Source organism: Nannospalax galili, unplaced genomic scaffold (assembly GCF_000622305.1).
Source record: "Nannospalax galili isolate Female #2095 unplaced genomic scaffold, S.galili_v1.0 scaffold406, whole genome shotgun sequence".
Classification (NCBI taxonomy): domain Eukaryota; kingdom Metazoa; phylum Chordata; class Mammalia; order Rodentia; family Spalacidae; genus Nannospalax; species Nannospalax galili.
In genome coordinates, this window is record NW_008357033.1 from 4,211,998 (window position 1) to 4,232,857 (window position 20,860).

General features: G+C 46.8%; 1 protein-coding gene across 1 annotated transcript in view; it reads right to left on the minus strand.

Annotated features, from left to right (window-relative positions):
• Nucleotides 1-14,267: 14,267 nt before the first annotated feature.
• Nucleotides 14,268-20,860, minus strand: part of Tada3 (transcriptional adaptor 3) — a 10,592-nt gene continuing 3,999 nt past the window's right edge. The window contains exons 5-9 of the mRNA XM_008854849.3: nucleotides 18,235-18,376; nucleotides 18,041-18,144; nucleotides 16,692-16,801; nucleotides 15,440-15,625; nucleotides 14,268-14,800 (exon numbers count right to left, since the gene is read on the minus strand). Of these exons, the coding sequence (XP_008853071.1) occupies nucleotides 14,608-14,800; nucleotides 15,440-15,625; nucleotides 16,692-16,801; nucleotides 18,041-18,144; nucleotides 18,235-18,376 (735 nt within the window). The 3' untranslated portion in view covers nucleotides 14,268-14,607. The remainder of the gene's footprint in view (nucleotides 14,801-15,439; nucleotides 15,626-16,691; nucleotides 16,802-18,040; nucleotides 18,145-18,234; nucleotides 18,377-20,860) is intronic.

Sequence of the window (20,860 nt, forward strand, 5' to 3'; positions counted from 1 at the left end):
AAAAATTGCCAGATGTGGTGGCACACACCTTTAATCCTAGCACTCAGGAGGCAGAGGCAGGCGAATCTCTGTGAGTTCAAGGCCAGCCTGGTCTACATAGTGAGTCCCAGGACAACTGAAGCTGCAGGGAGGGAGACCCTGTTTCCTCAAAAAGACCAAAAAAATAATAATAATTAAGATAGGTGTGGTGGTGCATGCCTTTGATCCTAGCACGTGGAGGGCAGAGGCAGGCAAATCTCTTACAAGATCAAGACCAGCCTGACCTACACAGAGAGTTCTAGGCAAGCTGGGGAGATAGGGAAAATCTATCTCAAAAAACTCAAAAAACATTTGATTACATTTATTTACTAGTGTGTGTGTGTGTGTGTGTGTGTGTGTGTGTGTGTGTATGTTTTGCACATGTAGGTCCCAGGGATAGAACTGGGACCGTCAGTCTTGATAGCAAGCACCTTTATCCACTAAGCCATCATGCTGGCCCTGACACAGGCCTTTTGGTGGGGGCAAATGAAGTCATTTGTGCAAAGTATATGTCTCCGCCCTCAATGAGTCCTTTGTAGAAACAGTTTCCCAGATTTATTTTTGTTATGTGTATGAGTGTTTTGCCAGCAATGTATGTAAGTATACCTCATGCATTTAATGCCTGTGGAGGCCAGAAGAGAATCTCAGATCCCCTGGCACTGAAGTTATGGATAGATTGTTATCTACCATGTGGGTTCTAGCAACTGAACTCAGGACCTCTACAAGAGTAAGTAGTGCTCTTAACCACGAAGCCATCTCGAGCCCTCCCGAGTTATGTTTTAATGATGTACCCTGAACTTTCATCAAACATTACAGTAAAAGGGACTGGAGGACTGGAGAGATGGCTCAGTGGTTAAGAGCACTTACTGGGATTAGTGAGATGGTTCATCAGTCAAAAGCGCTTGAAGTTCTTGCAAAGGACCTGGGTCCATTTCCCAGTACTTTCATATCAGGCAACTCACAACTGCCTGTAACTCTAGTTCCAGGAGATCCAACAACCTCTTCTGGCCTCCAATGCCACCTGCATGTATGTGATGTACATATACTCATGCAGGCACATACATAACACATAAATGCAAAATAAATCTTTAAAAAGAATGCCGGGCGTGGTGGCGCATGCCTTTAATCCCAGCACTTGGGAAGCAGAGGCAGGCGGATCTCTGTGAGTTCAAGGCCAGCCTGGTCTACATAGTGAGTTCCAGGACAGCTGGGGCTACAAGGAGACCCTGTCTCAAAGAGACAAAAAAAGAAAGAAAGAAAGAAAAAGGAGGTAACCATTGCAACCTGTGTTATTTGAAGGTTATGAAGAAGGAGTCTTCATAACCTCCAGCACAACCACCAGTGTAATCACTTCCCATTTTGCCACCTGCTACTGCCACAGTCCTTACTTGTGGGATTATCTGTGTTGTACCCAAAAGAAAGAAAGAAAGAAAGAAAGAAAGAAAGAGAAAGAAAAGCCAGAGCTGGGTGTGGTGGTGCATCCCTTTAATCCCAGCACTCAGGAGGCAGAGGCAGGCTCTGTGAGATTGAGGCCAGCCTGGTCTACATGGCCAGTTCCAAGCTAGCTGTGGCTACAGGAAGATCCTGTCTGTAAATAAATAAATAAATAAATAAATAAATAAATAAATAAAGATAAAAAATAAAATAAGAAAACTCAGAGGGGCTGATAAGGTGCCTGCCTAGCATTCACAAAGCCTGGAGTTTGATCCCCAGAACCCATAAACTGGGTGTGGCAGTGCAGTCTATAATCCCAGCACTAGAGAAGTGGAGTCAGGAAAGTTAGAAATTAAAGGTTATCCTCTGCTACATGTTGATTTTGAGGCACCCTGAGCTACAAAAACAAAACAAAACAAAACATCCATTTGCTGTCAGATCCGTAGAGATCATTTCAGAGCACAGCTCTACTTTTCATACACAAGAGTTTTTTCAGGACAACTGGAAGATATTTTTTTTAAAGTCAGACATTCTGAAATCAAGTACTTTCATTTCTATGTTTGCCTTGACTTCCAAGAAGCTTAGAACTAAATCTCATGCTTAATGAGAAAAGCTTCATTAAACCTTAATGTAGTTACTTTTTATATTTGCATTTTATGCAACTCATTATGCAGTCCTGTCATTATAAAGGATCTTAAATCCTTTTATGGAGATGGAAAAGAAGGAAGGAAGGAAGGAAAGAAGGAAGGAAGGAAGGAGAGAAGGAAGAAGGGAGGAAGGGATGAAAGAGAGAAGGAGGGAGGGTAAGAGAAGGAAGCAGGTATAGTTTGAACAGGTGTGCTGGATAGCTTTAGTGTCAGCTTGACACACTTGGGTTGAGGGGGCCAGGGGAGCAAGTCAGTAAGCAGTGTTCTTCCATGGCCTGTGCTCCAGCTCCAGCTCCTGCCTCCAGGTTCTTGTCCTGAGTTCCTACCTTGGGCTCCCTGATGAACTGTGACCTGGGAGATATAAGACAAACCTTTTCTTCCCCAAGTTCGTATTGGTCAGAATATTTTGTCACAGCAGTGGAGAATCAAACTAGAACAGAAATTGGTACCAGAGAGTGGGGTACTGCTGTGACAGACCTGACCCAGTTGTTTTGGGGAGGATTGTGGAAGTGTTTGGAACTTTGGGCTAGAAAAGCCATTGAGTGCTTAGAGTTTGTTGCTGTGGAGCTTGGAACAGTTATGTTGAAAGAGTTGTGAACAATGGAGGCCTGGCTTGTGAAGCTTCAAAGGGAAACATAGACTATCAGGGTTGTTTGTGTGATGTTTTGAATTAAGAATCTGTGGGTTCTGGTTGGCTGGGGCTGAAGAATCAGCTGTGATTAAGAAGAGACCAGAACCTGAAGTAAAACCTTTGCTTTACTGGGACAATTGATGCTGGTTAGCTGGGGCTGAAAAATCAGCTGTAAGTAACAAGAGACCAGTATCACTGTGGTGAAGTCTTCTGGGAAGTATTTCCTCAGGGTCAGCACACAGAGGGGACCTGAGCCTCCATCTCAAGCTGGAAGCAGGACTTGGTAATGTGTAAGAGTCTCCTGCATGGTTTTGGTGTTGAAAGCATGAAAGGGTCATAGAGAGCAGCTGAGGCTTGGCACCCTGAGAGGCCAGGAAAAGCCATTGGTGAAAGTGCAGCCTCAGTTGCAGTTAAGACCCCAGAATTGAAGTGGTCATGTAGAGAATCTGAGGTGTTGTACTGAGAGGCCAGAAGAGGCCATTGGTGAGAGTGCAGCTTCAGTTTCAGTGGAGACCCCAGCTTTTTGGAGCTGCAAGGACCATGTTACAACCACCAAGGACAGCAGCAGTAGGTGTGGAATGGAGCTGGTCTGGGTCTGCGAGACAAGCTGTGTGTGCTGTGGACTGCAGAGTCAGAGAAGTGGAGTTGCCAGAACCCTTTGGAGCCCAGAAGATCGTGAGTGAATCCCAGATGTCCAGCCTTGAGCTACTTTGCTAGACTTTGGTTTTGCTTAGGTGTGCCCGATTCTTCCCTTTGAAATAAGACAGTACTTGTTTTGGATTTTACAGGAGCCCCCAGTTAAGAGACTTTTAAGAGACTATAGACTTTTAAGTGTTTGGATTTTTTTAAAGACTGTGGGGATTTTTGTACTGTCTTACGTTGTAATATTAACATCATATCTTGGGGACAAGAATTGGAAAGGTTATGGTTTAATAGTGATGTGTTTGTGTGTCAAGTTGACAAAGGGTTAATTGTGCTGGATAGCTTTAGTGTCAACTTGACACACCTGCCTTGAGGGAGCCAGGGGAGCAAACCAGTAAGCAGCATTCCTCCATGGCCTGTGCTCCAGCTCCTGCCTCCAAGTTCTTGTCCTGAGTTCCTACCTTGGGCTCCCTGATGAACTGTGACCTGGGAGATGTAAGACAAATAAACCCTTTCCTCCCAAAGTTAGTATTGGTCAGAATATTTTGTCACAGCAATGGAGAATCAAACTAGAACAACAGGTTTCTTGGCATAGCACTTGCCCAGGTTTGGTTTCTTTAACAGACACCCAGATAACTGTGACTTAAATAAAATGGAGTATGTAACATCTGGTCAAAAATAGTCCCAGGCTGTTAGGATGACTATGTGGTAAGGGAGACCCTGGCTGCTTCTTATCTTTTTGGTTCTATTGTTGCTATGGTAGAGCCTTTGACCATGTTTCAGGATGGCTTCTACCATTTCACCATCCCAGGGAGAATGGGAACACAGAGGGCGTAGGTTGTAGGACTTGTGGCCTCATTATTATACAAATCTCTCCACCCTCCACTCACTGCTCACTGGCCAATACTTGGTGGCATGATCATACTTAACAAGAGAAACTGAGATATTTAGTCCTTCAGCAGTGTGTGTCCAGCTCAATACCTGGGCTTCTGTTACTACAGAAGAAAGGGACAATGAGGCAGGGGAGGTGGAGCATGCCTGTAAGTCCAGCAGTTGGGAGGTAGAGGCAGGAGAATTGGGAGTTCAAAGTCATCCTTAGCTAGATCCTTTTAGGCAATCCTGGGATACATGAGACTGTCTCAGAAGGTGGAGAAGGGGAGTGGAGAACAAGGGGGAGTGTCAAATTTTTAAAAAATATTTTTATTTTATGTGTATGCGTGCATTGCCTGTGTGTAGGTAAGTGCACCAATGTTGTGCAGTTCCTGTGGAGGACAGAAGAGGCTGTCAGATCCCCTGGAACTGGAGTTATAGACAGTTGTTAGTTGCCATGTGGGAGTTGGGATTTGAACCCTGGTCTTCTGCAAGAACAACCAGTGTTCTTAACCACTGAGACATCTCTCCAGCCCCTGGGAATATCATATTTTTAAAGACATCTACCACAACCACTATCATAATTGGTTTCCTTTTTTTTTTTTTGCCAGGTGATGTCTGTTCTGAGAATAGAACCCAGGGTCTTGTACATGATAGATGAACACTCAATCACTGACCTACATCCCAGCCCCTCAATTGGTTTTCTTTCTTTACATGTTTGTGCTCCCATCTGCTAACTGTACTCTCACCCTGTCAATCTAGCCTCGGCTCTGCTACCCTGCTCCTAAATCTCCCCCAGCTCCCTACCACCCAGGAAAATGATTCTCAGACTTTAATGTGCACCAGGAATCCCCTGGGGGCATGTCTATATTGATTGATTTGTTTTGTGTTTTTGAGGGAATATCTCATGTAGTCCAGGTTGGAGGCAAACTTTCAATATATCCAAGGATAGCCTTGAACTCTCATCCTCTTGCCTCAGCATGCACCATCACAAGTGGCTTATTTATTTGTGTATGTGGTGGTGTGTGGTGATGTGTGTGTGTGATGTATGTGTGTGGTGTGTACACATGTTTTGCATGTGTGTGCACATGCATGTGGAAGCCTGAGGTCAACTTTCCTCCACCACTGATCATTCTCCATCTCCATTTTTTTAGATTTATTTTATCTTATTTTATATGTGAGTGTGCATGTGTCTGTGTGTATGTGTCAAGTGCATGCAGATGCCCACAGAGGCCAGAGGCCAGAAGGGAGCATCAGATCTCTTGGAGCTGGAGTTAGAGGCATTTGTGAGCTACCTAGCTTGGGTGCAAGAATCTGAACTCTGGTCCTCATGATTGAGCAACAAGTGCTCTTAACTCTTTAACTAATCTCTCTACTTCCAACATTTATTTGTATTTATTTTTATTTTATGTATGAGTGTTTTGCCTGCATGTATATAAATGCATCCAGGTGTACAGTGCTTATAGAGGTCAGAAGAGGGTGTCTGATCCCTTGGAACTGGAGTTAAAGAGGATTGTTAGCTGCCGTATGGGTGCTGGGAACCAAATCTGAGCCTCAGGGATCTGTCTGTCTCCATTTCCCCTCCTCTAAGGCTGGGGTTGCAGCAAGACCATGCCAGGATTTTTATATGGGTTCTGGGGATCAGAGCTCAGGTCCCTGTGCTTGCATGATAGGCACTTTACCAATTTGTTTTTGTTGTTTTTGTTTGTTTGTTTTGAGACAGGGTCTCCCTATAGGTCCAGCTGACCTGGAACTCTATGTACATCAGGCAGACTTTGATCCCACAAAGATCCACCTGCCTCTCTCATGCTGAGATTAACTCAGCTCTTTACTTTATTTATTTATTTATTTATTTATTTATTTATTTATTTATTTATTATTTTTGGTCTTTTTGAGATGAGGGTCTCCCTGTAGCCTCAGCTGGCCTGGAACTCACTGTGTAGACCAGGTGGAGCTTGAACTCAGAGAGATCTCCCTGTCTCTGCCTCCTGAGTGCTGGGACTAAAGGTGTGTGCCTCCATGCTCAGCCTCTTTACCAATTTTTGAGAGAAGCTCTCACTCCATAGCGAAGACTGGCCTAGAACTTACTATATAACCCAGGCTGACCTTGAACTTACAGCAGTCCTCTAGCCTCAGCCTCCCAAGAGCAAAGTTTATAGATGTGAGCTACTATGCCCAGTTTATAATCTATCCATCCATCATTTATCCATCCATCCATCCATCCATCTATCCATCCATCCATATATAAGGCCACCCTATGTTGCCCAGGCTGGGCCCAAACTCCTGGGCTCAAGTGACCATCATGCCTCAGCCTTCTTAGTAGCTGGGACTACAAACCTGTACCATCTTCTCTACCTTGGAGGACAGTTTAAAACAGAGATAGTCACTATCTCAAAAAATAAAAATAAAAACAAACAACAACAAAACAGAGATAGCTGGGCCCCCCAGACTTTCCGGTTCTGTAGGTCTTAGCCTGAGAGTTTTCCTTTCTCCCAGGTTCCCAGGTGATGTTGAGGCTACTGGTTCAAGGACCACATTTTGAAGACCATTGACCTGGAGAACAAGGCCTTGACTTGGAGTCAGAGCCTTTTCCAGCCTGCTACCAACCTACTTTTCCAGCTCTTCTCTGTTCTTCCCCTCCCCTTCCACACACCCAGGGCTCCAGTCTAGCTGAAGTTCTCACCTCTCTCTAAGCAGGCCAGCTGCTCACACCTGTATGCGTCTGAAATGTCATTTCTGCCTGGCAACTTCCTTTGCTCTCCTCCCAGGAGCCCTTCATGACCCTCTGAGCTGTTGAGTCATTCATCCCATCCCTGCAGCTATAGTACCCTCATCTGAGCATATGCTCTTACCACCTGCATTTTGACACTGTTTCGACCATCTGTCCAGCATCTCTCCATCATAGGAGCCTTAGTCACATCCACTTCTAAATGGTAGAAGCGGGCATGGATTGAGGGAGCAAAAGTGTGAATGTGGAAATGGAACAGGTGGATGGAGTCAGTGACTGGGTTGATACATGGACAGTGCATCACATTGAGGGCCATTTGTGTCTGCTTCTCTCTGTTGAGCCCTCGGCCAGGAAGGTACTTTGCTCTCTGATCATATTTCCCTAAAGTTCCATCCATGGCATCTTTAGCAGGAATCAGCTGGGACTTACAGTATCCTTTCAGAGTGCTCAGGAGCTGGCTGCTTAGGGATCCACTGTAATACAGCCTTGTTCTAGTTTGTTTCTTCATTGCTGTGACAAAATACTCTGACCAGCTGGGCATGGTGAAACACACCTTTAATTCCAGCACTTGGGAGGCAGAGGCAGGCGGATCTCTGTGAGTTCGAGGGCAGCCTGGTCTACATAGTGAGTTCCAGGACAGCTGGGGCTACAGGGAGACCCTGTCTCAAAAAGACAAAAAAAAAAAATTCTCTGACCAAACCCAACTTGGGGAGGAAAGGGTTTATTTGGCTCACATCTCCCAGGTCGCAGTTCATCAGGGAGCCCAAGGTAGGAACTCAGGGCAGGAACCTGGAGGCAGGAGCTGGAACACAGGCCATGAAGGAATCCTGCTTATTGGCTTGCTATCCTGGCTCCTGCTCAGCCTGCTTTCTTATGCAACAGAGGCCCCACCTGCCCAGGAGTGGCACCACCCAGAGTGGGCTGGGCCCTCCCACATCACTCAACAAGATGCCCCACAGACATGGCCACAGGCCAGTCCAATGGAGGAAATTTCCCAATTGAGGCTCCCTCAACCACAGTGTGTCAAGTTGACACTAAAGCTATCCAGCACAAGCTTCATCCCTCTGCTCTAATAGCCTGTTGCAAGAGGCTCTGGGGAAACATTGTTGGATGGTGGATACATCCCTTCTAGGGCTAAGCAAGATGTAATAGGTTTTCCCCCAACTAGTCATAAAGTGCCAGGGCCAGGATAGCTTCAAATAAAAACTAGTCTCAGAGGGCTGGGCGTGGTGGTGCATGCTTTTAATCCCAGCACTCAGGAGGCAGAGGCAGGCAGATCTCTGTGAGTTCGAGGCCAGCCTGGTCTCCATAGTGAATCCAGGAGAGCTGGGGCTACAGGGAGACCCTGTCTCAAAAAGACAAAAAAAAAAGCTTGTCTTAGAGACTGGTGCTTATTTCTCTCCTTGTAGAACCATTTCCTCCAAACCTCACAGAGGAGGCCTGCTTTGGCTCCAGTGACACAAATATGACTGTAAGATCTGTAAGAACTGTCAGAGGTCAGGCTGGAGATGTAGCTCAGTTGGTACTATGTTGTCTACTATGCATGAAGCCCTGGGTTCTACTCCAACACTGTCTGCCTAAACTAAATGTGGTGGTGCACACCTGTAATCCTAGTACTTGGGAGCTGGAAGCAAGAGAATCAGGAGTTCAAGGTCATCCCAGGAGTGAATTGGAGACCAGACTAGGAACCATGAGACCCTGCCTTAAAAGACAACAAAATCAGGGGCTGGGGAGATAGCTCAATGATTAAGAGTACTTGTTGCTCTTCCAGACCCAAGTTCAGTTCCCAATACCCACTTTGGGTGGTGTATTAGGGTTCTCTTAAGAAACAGAACCAGTAGAATGAATATACGGATTTATCAGATTAGCTCACAGGATAGAGTCCAAGTAGTCCAACAATGGCTGCACCACACTGGAGAGGCTGAGAATCCATAGTCACTCAGTCCACAAGGCTGGATGTCTCAGTAGTCCCAATCTGGTGCTGAAGGTCTGATGAATTCCAGAAGATCAGCTAGTCTTCAGTCTACAGCAGCAAGACAAACTCACCAGCGAGAGAGAAGGCAAGTGGCCAAAAGCAAGTGGTCTCCTCTGCCGTGGCCTTTTATACGGGCTGCCATCAGAAGGTGACACCCACATGATCCATCCAAGAAGATCTCTCTCATTTCAGTTAATCCCAGATCCAGTCAAGTTGACACCCAGGATTAGCCATCACAGGTGGCTTACAACCACCTGTAATTCCAGGTCCAGGTATCCAACACCCTCCTCTGGCCTCTGTGGGCACTGCACTCATGTGTACCATGCCCCTATATACACATAATTAAAAATAAAATAAAACAACAAAAGAATTGTGTGTGTGTGTGTGTGTGTGTGTGTGCTGCCTGGGGACTGTAACTGCCTACACAAAGGCACCACATCTCTGTGAGCCTCAGTGTTCTCTGAAGGCTAGAACGTCACTACTTACTTGTTAGTAGGCAGTGGGTATAGAATAGTACCTTTGGGTAGAGGGTCCCACACCCATCTGGCTTCATTAGAGAATCACAAGCTCCCACAAGTGCTCCTTGAAAGTGAAAGGCCCAGACCTGTCAGTCTTCTAGCATGCTATTTCCAGTGTCTTCTGCCTTTCACAAGTTCTACCCGATTTGGGGACCTTGGATCCTACCTCCTCCACAAAACTGTCTCTTCTTGGGACTCTCTATGCATGCCACCTACCATCCTTATGGACTGGCCTAATGAATATGAAAGTGTCGAGAATAAGGGATCTGTAAGCAGAGCTACCATGTATGACAGCATAAGCTGGGCTCTGCCCAAGGCCAGGAAATAGTATTCATGTAGACAGTAATGGGACAGGGGTCCATTAAGTTGTATAATGAAGAAACTCTACCTCTAAGTCAAGTGCCTAGGAGTTTAACTCCTGGCTCAGCCACTTGACTGGTTGACCAAGCAAGATATGTAATCTCCAAGCCTCAGTTTCCTCATCTATGAATGAGATGTTTTTAGTAGTATGGGATAATAGAGACTAGGTGGTCAAACAAGATGAAAACAGTAGCTGGTATCCAGCTAATATTTACTGAGCACTTAATTTCATCATTATTGTTATTGCTACTTGGTGCATCTTGTGTGGGTGGATATGAGCTGCCTACAGACAGAGAGTCACTGCACGTCCCTGCACCTTGTGGCAGGCAGAGCCTCATGCCTTTACTCTGGACCTTCATCTTTCTATTTACCTAAATCCACATATATATATATATAATATATATATGAATATATTTTTTGTGTATGCACGTATTGCCCGCATGTAGGTAAGTGCACCTGTGTCATGTAGTGCAGAAGGAGGTCAGAAGAGGCTGTTGGATCTCCTGGGACTGGAGTTACGGACAGTTGTTAGCTGCCATGTGGGTGCTGGGATTCAAACCCGGGTCTTCTGCAAGAACAACCAATGTTCTTAACCGCTGAGCCATCTCTCCAGCCCCAACCTAAATCCACTTTTATTAGTCAGGGCATTTTTATTTACAAATGGCAAAACTCCATAGCAACTTAGCTTAAGCTAAGAGAAGCATTTGTGGGCTAATGTAATTGGGAAGCCTATGGGGAGATCTGGTGCTTCAGGTGTGTCTGGATTCAGGCCTTCAGCTACATTAGTAGGACTGTGCTTTCTTCTCCATCTCCTGGTTCTGCTTCTCAGAGGTAGCCTCCTCACATTCTCTCACAGGGTAGGAAAGTGGTCATTGGGTAATCTTTCTTTCCTCTTTTTGTCCCTCCCTCCTTCCTTTCCTTTTTCTTCCCCTTTTCTCCTCTACCCTTCCTTTTCTATTGTTGCTTAAAATGGGGTCTCATGTGGACTATACTGGCCTCAAAATAAATATACAGCCAGGGATGACCTTGAATTCCTGCTCTTCCTACCTCTACCTCTGGAGTGCTAGGGTTACGGTTGTACATCACTATGCTCAGCTCCAATTGTGCCTTTTGGTTTTTGTTTGTTTTGAACTTGCTGTATAGCTGAGGCTGTCTTTGAACGCCTGAACTTCTTGCCTCCACCTTCTGTGTGCTAGGATTCTAGGCACATACCACCGTGCCTGATTCCATGGCACAGTCTTAAGGAAGGCCTCTGAGTGACCCAGGTTGAGTTACATACCAGTTCCCTGGACCAGTCACTGTAGCTACAGGGATGGGGTCCTATGATTTTCTATGACAAGGGCATATATCCACCATAGTTTGGTTTGACATCACACAAATGCCACACTGGATGGGAGGGTATATGTATCTAACAGAGAGATGTCAGCCTTCTACCTTTTTTTTTTTTTTATTTCTGACACGGTCTCACTATGTAAGCCCTGGCTGGCCTGGAACTCACTAGGTAGCCAAAGTTGGCTTCAAATTCACAGAGATGCCCTACCTCTGTCTCCTGAGTGCTGGGATTAAAGGTATGCACCACTATGCCCAATTTACCTTTTTTTTTTTTTTTTCAAAGAATTTTCAAAATCTATTTTATTTTGGCCGGGCGTGGTGGTGTGTTGGGGGACCCTGCTGCTAAGGTTGTAGTCCTCCACATCCGAATAGCTCTAATGGGCTCAGCGCTATATGGAAGGACTCCTTTTCTCAGCTGGGGAGCCTCCTGCTCTCTGCCTGACTTACCTGGAAAGTGCCGCCAAGCACGGATGCCTGACCTTATTTGGTACATGACCTTTGGCATAGTTACCTGCAATAAAACTACCCCCAGGTTTTTTCTATATGATAATTAGGCATTGCCCTATAGTCGGATGATAGGATCCCCCTACCACACATGTAAATAAAGCATACTATGAGCACCTATCAGCTGAAGCTTTGGCTGCTGCCTCCACACTGTATTTTTTCCCTGACCCCCAATGAATAAACGGAGCTGTATCACTGAATCTGCCTCCCTGCAAAGTCTTTTTCTGTTGTGCTCACTGGCCGTCCTAAACCTGATTGTCGCTTCTGCTCCCTTTATCCTTGTGGAATTGGTGGCCAACGACCCACGAGGGGAGGGAGAGACCTACAGCTGGCACCCAATGTAGGGCTCAAACCCACAACCCTGAGATTAAGAGTCTCATGCTCTACCGACTGATCCCACCACTTGGGAGGCAGAGGCAGGCAGATCTCTGTGAGTTCAAAGCCAGCCTGGTCTACGTAGTGAGTTCCAGGACAGCTGGGGCTACAGGAAGACCCTATCTCTAAAAGGCCAAAAAAATTTTTTTTATTTTTATGTGTATGAGTGTATTGCCTGCATGTATATGAGTGCACCCATGTCATGCAATGCCATGGAGGTCAGAAGAGGGCTTCAGATTCCCCTGGAACTGGAATTTAGGACAATTCATAGCTGCCATGTGGGTGCTGGGAATCAAACCTGGGTCCTCTGCAAGAGCAGTCAGTGCTCTTAACCACTGAGCCATCTCTCCAACCCCTCAGTTTACCTTTTTTTTTTTTTTGGTCTTTTTGAGACAGGGTCTCCCTGTAGCCCCAGCTGTCCTGGAACTCACCATGTATACCACGTTGGCCTTGAACTCACTGAGATCTGCCTGCCTCTACCTCCCAAGTGCTGGGATTAAAGGCACTGGCCACCACGCCCGACAGTTTACCTTTTTTTTTAAAACAGGATCTGGCTATATAACCTAGGCTGGCCTCTAACTGAAGTCCTCTTTTTTTTTTCTTTTTGAGAGAAGGTCTCCTTGTAGCCCCACCTGTCCTGGAACTCACTATGTAGACCAGGCTGATGTCCTCTTTCTATCCCCACCTCCTGAGTGCTAGGATTTTTTTTTTTCTTCGTCTTTATTTTTTTAATATTTTATTTTCATTTTATGTGTATGAGTGTTATGCCTACATGTAAGTGCACCCATGTCACGCAATGCCCATGAAGGACCGAAGAGGCTGTCGGATCCCCTGAAACTGGAGTTATGGACAGTCGCTAGCTGCCATGCGAGCGCTGGGATTCAAACCCCGGTCTTCTTCAAGAACAGTCACTGTTCTTAACCACTGAGCCATCTCTCTAGCCCCTATTTCTTGGGTCTTTTTGAGACAGGGTCTCCCTGTAGCCCCAGCTGGCCTGGTACTTGCTGTGTAGACCAGGCTGGCCTTGAACTCACAGAGATCTGCCTGCCTTTGACTCCCAAGTGCTGGGACTAAAGGCATGTGCCACCATGCCTGGCTGAGTACTGGGATTATATATTGGCTCTTGCCACCTCAAACAGCATTGTCCCTCTTTGTGCTTCAGTTCATAGGTCATTTTCTTAGGACACTGTCTCCTCTCCTTTGCTGTGTGGACCTCAACTTTACCATAGTAAATTGCCAACTATTCTCTGGCTCTAAAAGTAGTCTGGGACCAGGAGTGGTGGTACAAGCCTTTATTCCCAGCACTCAGGAGGCAGAGGCAGGTAGACCTCTGTGAGATCAAGGCCAGCCAAGTCAACATAGTGAGTTTTCCATGTCAGCAGGGGCTACAGGAAGACCCTGTTTCAAACAAACAAGCAAACAGTCCTGGAAGAATTTGAACAGAGACGTGAGTACATTCATTCCTCAGGCCCATCTTTCAGGCCAGGCTGTAGCACGCTGTTGCTGGCCTACCCTGGGTTCTTCCCTCTCTGTGGATAGAACTTCATGGGGCAAACTTTGTAGGGCAACAGAGCTAAAACTCAGTAGAGTGTGTGGCTCAGGACTATAATCCCAGCACTTGCCAGGCAGAGGCAGGAGGACTGCCACAAATTTAGAGTCACCCAGGAATCCTGTCTCAAAACACAAGGAACCCATTTGAGTCACCATTTACCCTAGAGGTTGTTTCAGGAATGGGCCTACTATGAGCCTGTTTGGACCACAGAGACAGGAACAACTGGGACAGGGTTGGGTGATTTTTTGGGCCACAAAGCCACCGGGCTCTAGCTTTCTCCAGTCTAGACATAAATAAGGAACCCGTTTGCCTTCACTGCTCCTGCCTGCCCACAGCTGTAGGAGAAACACCTCAGTAGAAGCTGGGACTATGGATGGCAGTGTGGAGATACCTGAAGAACGGGGTCCTTGGTGGCCCTGTGGAGTTCTAGGTTGGTTAGTCCTGAAGGCAGTCCTCCTCCAGGAATCCCAAGGCCCTTCTCCCTACCACGTGACATGCAGTCACAAGTGCCCTCCAAAAGAGGTGCTCAGAAAGCATTCCCTAAAGGAATGCCATTGCTGAGTGGCCACAGGCTGAAAGCCATGAAGTATGCCCTCTCAAATCCCTTCCACCTACCCTAGTTACTTCCAACCTATAAGTGACAGACATTCAAACCTCTGGTGGTTTTCTTTTTCCTTAAAAAAAAAAAAAAACAAACAGCAGTCACTTTATTCTTAAATTTGCACATTACAAAACCACAAGGGAGGAGTCCTTGAGCAGGGAGAGGCAGGTGGTGTGGGGGATAAAGAGGGAAAAGAGGAAGACCCAGGTACAAAGCCCTTTTATCTAGGGCACCAGGCAGGGGCTAGGTCCAGGGCAGCACAGTAGGGCATCACGTGCTAGCTGCACAGAGCTTGGCGGAGAGGCCTGAGAGGTACTTAGCCCCCCGGACTGTTGTCATTTGATGGACAGTCCTGGGCAGAGGATTCAAAGAAAGTGGGCTTCTGCCAAGGCCAGGAGCTAGCCAGCAGCAAGGTGAGGGCTACCCATCCAGCAGCTTCAGGATGCTCTCCCGCTCCTTCAGGGTCTTCCAGGCCTGGTCCTTTTCCTTCTTAGTGGGGGTGCGCTTCTTCTGCCGAGCAGCCATGATCTTGCGAAAGGCATCCATGACCTCATTATCTGCCATGCGGACCCGCTGCCTCAGCTCCTGCCGGCTCACCTCCTCCTTTGCCAACCTGTGGGGATGAGCAGGCCGGGTGTCATGGTCACCCCATCTCCAGAGTTATCTCTTCCCTCCTCCAGACTGAGCCTCTTTACAGTCACAGCCCCCTGTACTCCAGCTCTGGATCTGATGCCCTCTTCTGGCCTCCATAGGCACCTGCACTCACACACACATATCCTTACACAGACACACACACAACATACACATAATTAAAATCTAAAAACAGAATCGGGGCTGGAGAGATGACTCAGCGGTTAAGAACACTTGCTGTTCTTCCAGAGGACCCAGGTTTGATTCCCAGCATCCACATGGAGGTTAACAACTGTCTGTAAACTCCAGTTCCAGGAGATCTGACATACTCTTCTGGCCTCTGCAGAGTATTGCACATACATGGTGCACTTACACAATGCAAGCAAAACAGTCATACACATTTAAAAAATAAAAGATTCAAATCAATCCATATGTCAATTGTGGGTGCTGGGTGGGGTCTTGCCTCTGGACTTAGCATCCAAGACACAACCGAGAGGCTGGCACCTGGCATTTGTACTTGTTCAAAGCTCTCAGGACCTGCCAGGTTTGAGAAGTCTGTCTGTGCCCCTGGGAGATGACCAAAGTGGCCAGCCCCTGACTAGCACCTCTTGTACACGCTTACCTCAGCAGGTCATGCTTCTTGGTGCGGTTGTGTGCACTGAGTGCCTTAAGCTCAGCCTGCCGTTTGCGTAACTCGGCAAGGACCTCATCCTCTGAGTCCTCAGCAGGCCGGTCCTCAGACTCCAGGAGGCCTTGGGCAATCAGCTCCTCCTTGATACGGCTCTCTAGGGACTTGGTATGTGGTACACTGTGAAGCAAAGGCTGGCACCTTAACTCTGAGAACATCCCTCACATCCCTTAGCTTGAGGGCCAGCTGGGAGGGGCCACCTGAAAGGTTCTTGGAGCTTCCCATGGTTAGTGAACACTTTCCTTTCACTCTGTGAACCCCCTCTATATCTACATATGTTCCAGTCTTTGCTGTGTGTTAGTTGCAATGTTTTTTTTGTTTGTTTTTGAGACAGGGTCTCTCTGTAGCCCCAGCTGGCCTGGAACTCTCTGTGTAGACCAGGCTGGCCTTGAACTCATGGAGATCCGCCTGCCTCTGTGTCTAGAGTGCTGGGACTAAAGATGTGTGCCACCACACCTAGCTTAGTAGTTGAAATCTTTTATAAGTTTCCAGGATTTAAAAAAATACTGAAGGGCTGGAGAGATGGCTCAGCGGTTAAGAACACTAACTGATCTTGCAGAAGACTGGGTTTCAAATCTCAGCACCCACATGGCAGCTAACAACTGTCCAAAACTCCAGTTCCAGGCGATCTGACAGCCTCTTCTGTCCTCCATGGGCATTGCACGACACGGGTGCACTCACTTACATGCAGGCATAACACTCATACGCATAAAATTAAAATAAATAAAATATTTAGCCGGGCGTGGTGGCGCATGCCTTTAATCCCAGCACTTGGGAGGCAGAGGCAGGCGGATCTTTGTGAGTTCAAGGCCAGCCTGGTCTACATAATGAGTTCCAGGACAGCTGGGGCTACAGGGAGACCCTGTCTCAAAAAGACCAAAAAAATTAAAAAATATATATATATATTTTAAGTAAATAGTATCATCTGTTTTCTCCATTTCGTACTCAACTGTTTATATTCTTTCATGTCAAATATATTTGTCTAATATGATTAATAGTTGCAAGTTATTTCATCATATGGAGTTATGACAGTTTAGCCAGCCAATCTCCTTTAGCTGGGCATTCAGGTTATCTCCAGGAAAAGCCTGATGACCAAGTCAGGACTAAGCCTGTATCCAGACATGCCAGGCTGGGAGAAGACAGAGGCCCACAGTCAAGTGTCAAATGCAGATGAGATGTCACTCACCTGAAGGGCTTGTTCTGATTTCGGGGAGAGGTGCTTGCTCCATCGGCCCCTGATTCCTTCCCAGACATATCAGGAATAGGAGAGTCCTCCATAGGGGAAATAATATTTTCCTAAGAGACCAGAGATGGAGTAGAGGGAGAAAGAGATGCAGTATTTCCATTTTGCTGCCCTTCTCTGACCTGCATGGATAGTCTTCACAGGCTAGAGAGAAAGAGCCTGTCATCTTTTCCATCCTGAAAAGCCTTCCTCCAAAGCTTTGATCATTCTGGAAATTCTTTTTTTGAGAGGGTAGGGTAGAAGGTACTGATACCACAAGAACAATAGTAAGAAGTAGCCACAGTGACAGCAACAGCTAAGGTTTGTTAAGCCTCTATAAGGCACCTGGCACTAAGGAAAGCAGTCTGTGGCAGAGGCTGTTGAGTAAGTGTCTTTTCTTCCACAGCAGCTGGTCTACACATTACCCAAGTTCCCCTGCAGTCAGGTACGCTCTTGGGACAAACTCTCAAAGGAAAGTGATCCAAAGAGGTAAGAGTTACAGCTAGTCACACCCACAAAGCTTCCTCTATAAAGCTTTACTCCTCCTAGCTCAAGGTGTGTGGCCAGGAGCAATGACCACACCCAGAGTGACCTTGTCAGGGTAAAGAGCCACAGTAAGCTGGGGTCTCCCATCTTCTGGTTGGGCCAGACTTCCCTAACCCAGCCTTAGCCAGATGGAACACATGCCCCAGGCTGTTCTTTGGGAGAGAATAAACTATGGTATTTGAGCCCAAAGAGGAAACTGAGGCTCCAGGGTATTTCTAAAGGCCAGCCCTGGGATAAAGATAGAGACCCTAAGCAAGGGTTTGAATGCTACCTTTATTAGCCTGGTGATCTTAAGAAAAAGGTTTCCTTTTCTGAGCCTCAAATTTTGTCACATGTTACACAAAACTAACCACTGTCCTTGCCTCCAGTGAGAGGATGTATGGAATCCCTCTTACCCAGCTCAGCAAAGACATCTGTGGAAGCCAAGTGTGATGGCTCACACCTGTAATCCCAGCACTTGGGAGGCTGAAGCAAGAGGCTGACCATAAATTCAAGACTTGAGTTCCAAAGCCAGCTTGGGTTATATTGAGACACTATCTCAAAAAGCAAAATAACAAAAAGTGCCTGAAAATAAGAGCAACTGTGTATGTGTGTGTGTGTCTATCTGTCTGTCTGTCTGTGTGTCAATTTTTTGAGACAAAACCTCATAAAGCCCAGGCTGTACTTGAACTCATGATCCTCTTGCCTCTATCTCCCAAGTGCTGCTGGATTATAGGTATACATCACCATGCCTAGAGTGTGGTTCCCAGTTCAAGTTGAGTGCTCACCTCCACCAAGGCCTGCAGGAGGCGCTGTGTCAGGGCACCAAAAGGGCACCCATCTTCTGGCTGCTCGTGCTGGGCCTCAGACTTCTTCAGCAGGGCATCCACATCTGAAGTGGGCAGGAAGAGGATAACAGGAAGCCTGAAGATCTAGGAACTCAGATCCTGGTTTGGGGTGGGCAGGGTGCTAAGGGGCCTACCTTTTGTGTCCAGTTCGGTCAGTGGTCCCATGAGGCCTTTCTTCTTGTCAGCCACAGCTGCTGCTCGAGCCCCATCCTTCTGCTCCTCCAGCAGGTCCTCTTGGGCCCAGCGCTGGGAGTAGTGTTTCCCCAGCGGGGGGATCTGTGGCAAAGAGACTGTTCAGCTCTGAGGGGTAAGCACTGGCCACCTGAGCCCAGAGTGTGGGGGATTCTTATATGTGGCATTACCAATGAGCTTGCCATTCACTGTTTCTTCACTTACTTGTTGCCCAAGTCCCTAGCCCCAGGCAAAGGCTGGTGCCACACACAGTTGACAAAAGGCAAAGGGATAAAATCTCTATACCTCACTCTAGAAAGAGAAACAGGTACACAAATAATGAAAACACGCTGGGTGTGGTGGTGCACATCTGTCATCCCAGCACTCAGGAGGCTAAGGTAGGGTGATCCTGAGCTTGAGGCCAGCCTAGGCTGAGATGCTATCTCAAACAAACATAACTGGAATCAAAATGCACACAGATACTGCTGTACAATAATCTTCAAGGTAGAAGGTAAACACTGTGTCTAAATGGATCCTCTCTGTCACAGGTAGAGAATCTAAAGAGAACCAGGGCCCCGGGCAGGGATGAGAGGGAATTATTTTTTGTGTTGCTTAAATTTACTACTGCCAAAATGGATTGCTTTTTCAAATAATTTTTTTTGGGGGGGTCTTGCTATGTAGTACAGGCTGATCTCAACCTCATGATCTTCCCTGCTTCAGCCTCCCAAGAGCTGAGATTACATATGTCAAATAATTTTTGTTGTTTTGTTTCGGTCAGGACTGAACTTGAGGCTTTGTCCATGCTAAGCACATGCTATACCACTGAGCTATATCTCTGGCCATCAAATTTTTTTTTGGTCCTTTTGAGATGGGGGTCTCCCTGTAGCCCCAGGTGGACTTGAACTCACTATGTAGACCAGGCTAGCCTCGAACTCACAGAGATTCACCTGCCTCTTCCTCCCAAGTGCTGGGACTAAAGGTGTATGCCACCACACCTGGCTTGGCCATCAAACTTTTAAAAAAACTCAGGTAACTGTAATTATAAAGAAACAGCTGGGGGGGGGGAGCTGGAGAGAGGAGCTGGAGAGATGGCTCAGCAGTTAAGAGCACTGACTGCTCTTGCAGAGGACCCGGGTTCGATTCCCAGCACCCACATGACAGCTATGAACCGTCCTTAACTCCAGTTCCAGGAGAATCCAAAGCCCTCTTCTGACCTCCAAGGCATTGCACGACATGGGTACACTCACATACATGCAGGCAATACACTCATACACATAAAATAAAAATAATAATTAAAAAAAAAAAGAAACAGCTGGGTGTGGTTGGTCCCAGCACTTAGGAGGCAGAGGCAGGAGGATCTCTGTGAGTTTGAGGCCAGCCTGGTCTACATAGCGAGTTCAAGGCCAGCTGGGGCTACAGGGAGTCCCTATCTCAAAAAGATCAAAAAAAGGGAGAAACAAATCAAGGTATTACAGCAGGTCAGAGTGAGACCACTTCCTTTGTCATTCGTGTTGTTTTGAGAAAAGGGTCTTACACTGTAGCCTGTGCTACCTGGGACTCACTATGTAGCCCAGGCTGGCCTCAAACCTGCCTTGGCCTCCCAAGTTCTAGTAGATGTGAGCTACCAGTACCAGTCTCCATTTTCTACTCAGGAATCTGGAAAGGCATTTTAGTGGTAGAAACATGAACTCAGGGCCTTGAAGAGTAATGCAGTCTGTCAAGGAGAGAAGCTTGTAGACATACACCACCATTCCTCCCAACCCCCTCTGTGAGCCCAGAGGGAGGATGAGGCAAGAAAATGGAGCAGGGAAGAAGAGTGTGGCCAAGGAAACTGGAGAGACACACTTAGCTTCCATCCTGGGCATAACAGGGGAGGCCTGGAAGCAGGACCATGTCATGAGCACACCTGAGGTGAAGTGGCAGTTGCCCTGTGGGAAAGTTCCTTCCTGACACTTTCCCCCATTTTCTTTTATGAATGATGTTTTTTTTTTTTCTTTCATGCTTTCGTTTCCCTCCCTCCCTCCCTTCCTTCCTTCCAGATGCTTTTAAATTGCAAAAAAAAATTTTTAATTAACTTTTTCTAGAGATGTGGTCTAGGTGGTAGAATGCTTGCCTAGCACACACAAAACCCTGGGTTCCATGCCAGCACTGCATAAATAGGGCATGGAGGCACATGCCTATAATCCCAGCACTAGGGAGTTGGAAATAGGAGTACAGAGGTTCAAGGACATCCTCAGCTATATAGTTTAAGGACAGCCAGGGATATATGAGCTTCTGCCTCAAAAAAATAACTTTTAAGCCAGGTACAGTGATGCCATGTGGTCCCAGATACCTAGGAGGCTGAGGTAGGAGAATTGCTTGAGTCCAGGGGTTTGAGGCCAGCCTAGGTACCGCAACAAGTGCCAGCCTCTTAGAAAAAAAAAAGGAAAATTAACTTTTTTTTTTTTTTTTTGGTGTTTTTGAGACAGGGTTTCCCTATAGCCCCAGCTGTCCTGGAACTCACTATGTAGACCAGGCTGGCCTTGAACTCACAGAGATCCACCTGCCTCTGCCTCCCGAGTGCTGGGATTAAAGGCGTGCGCCACCATA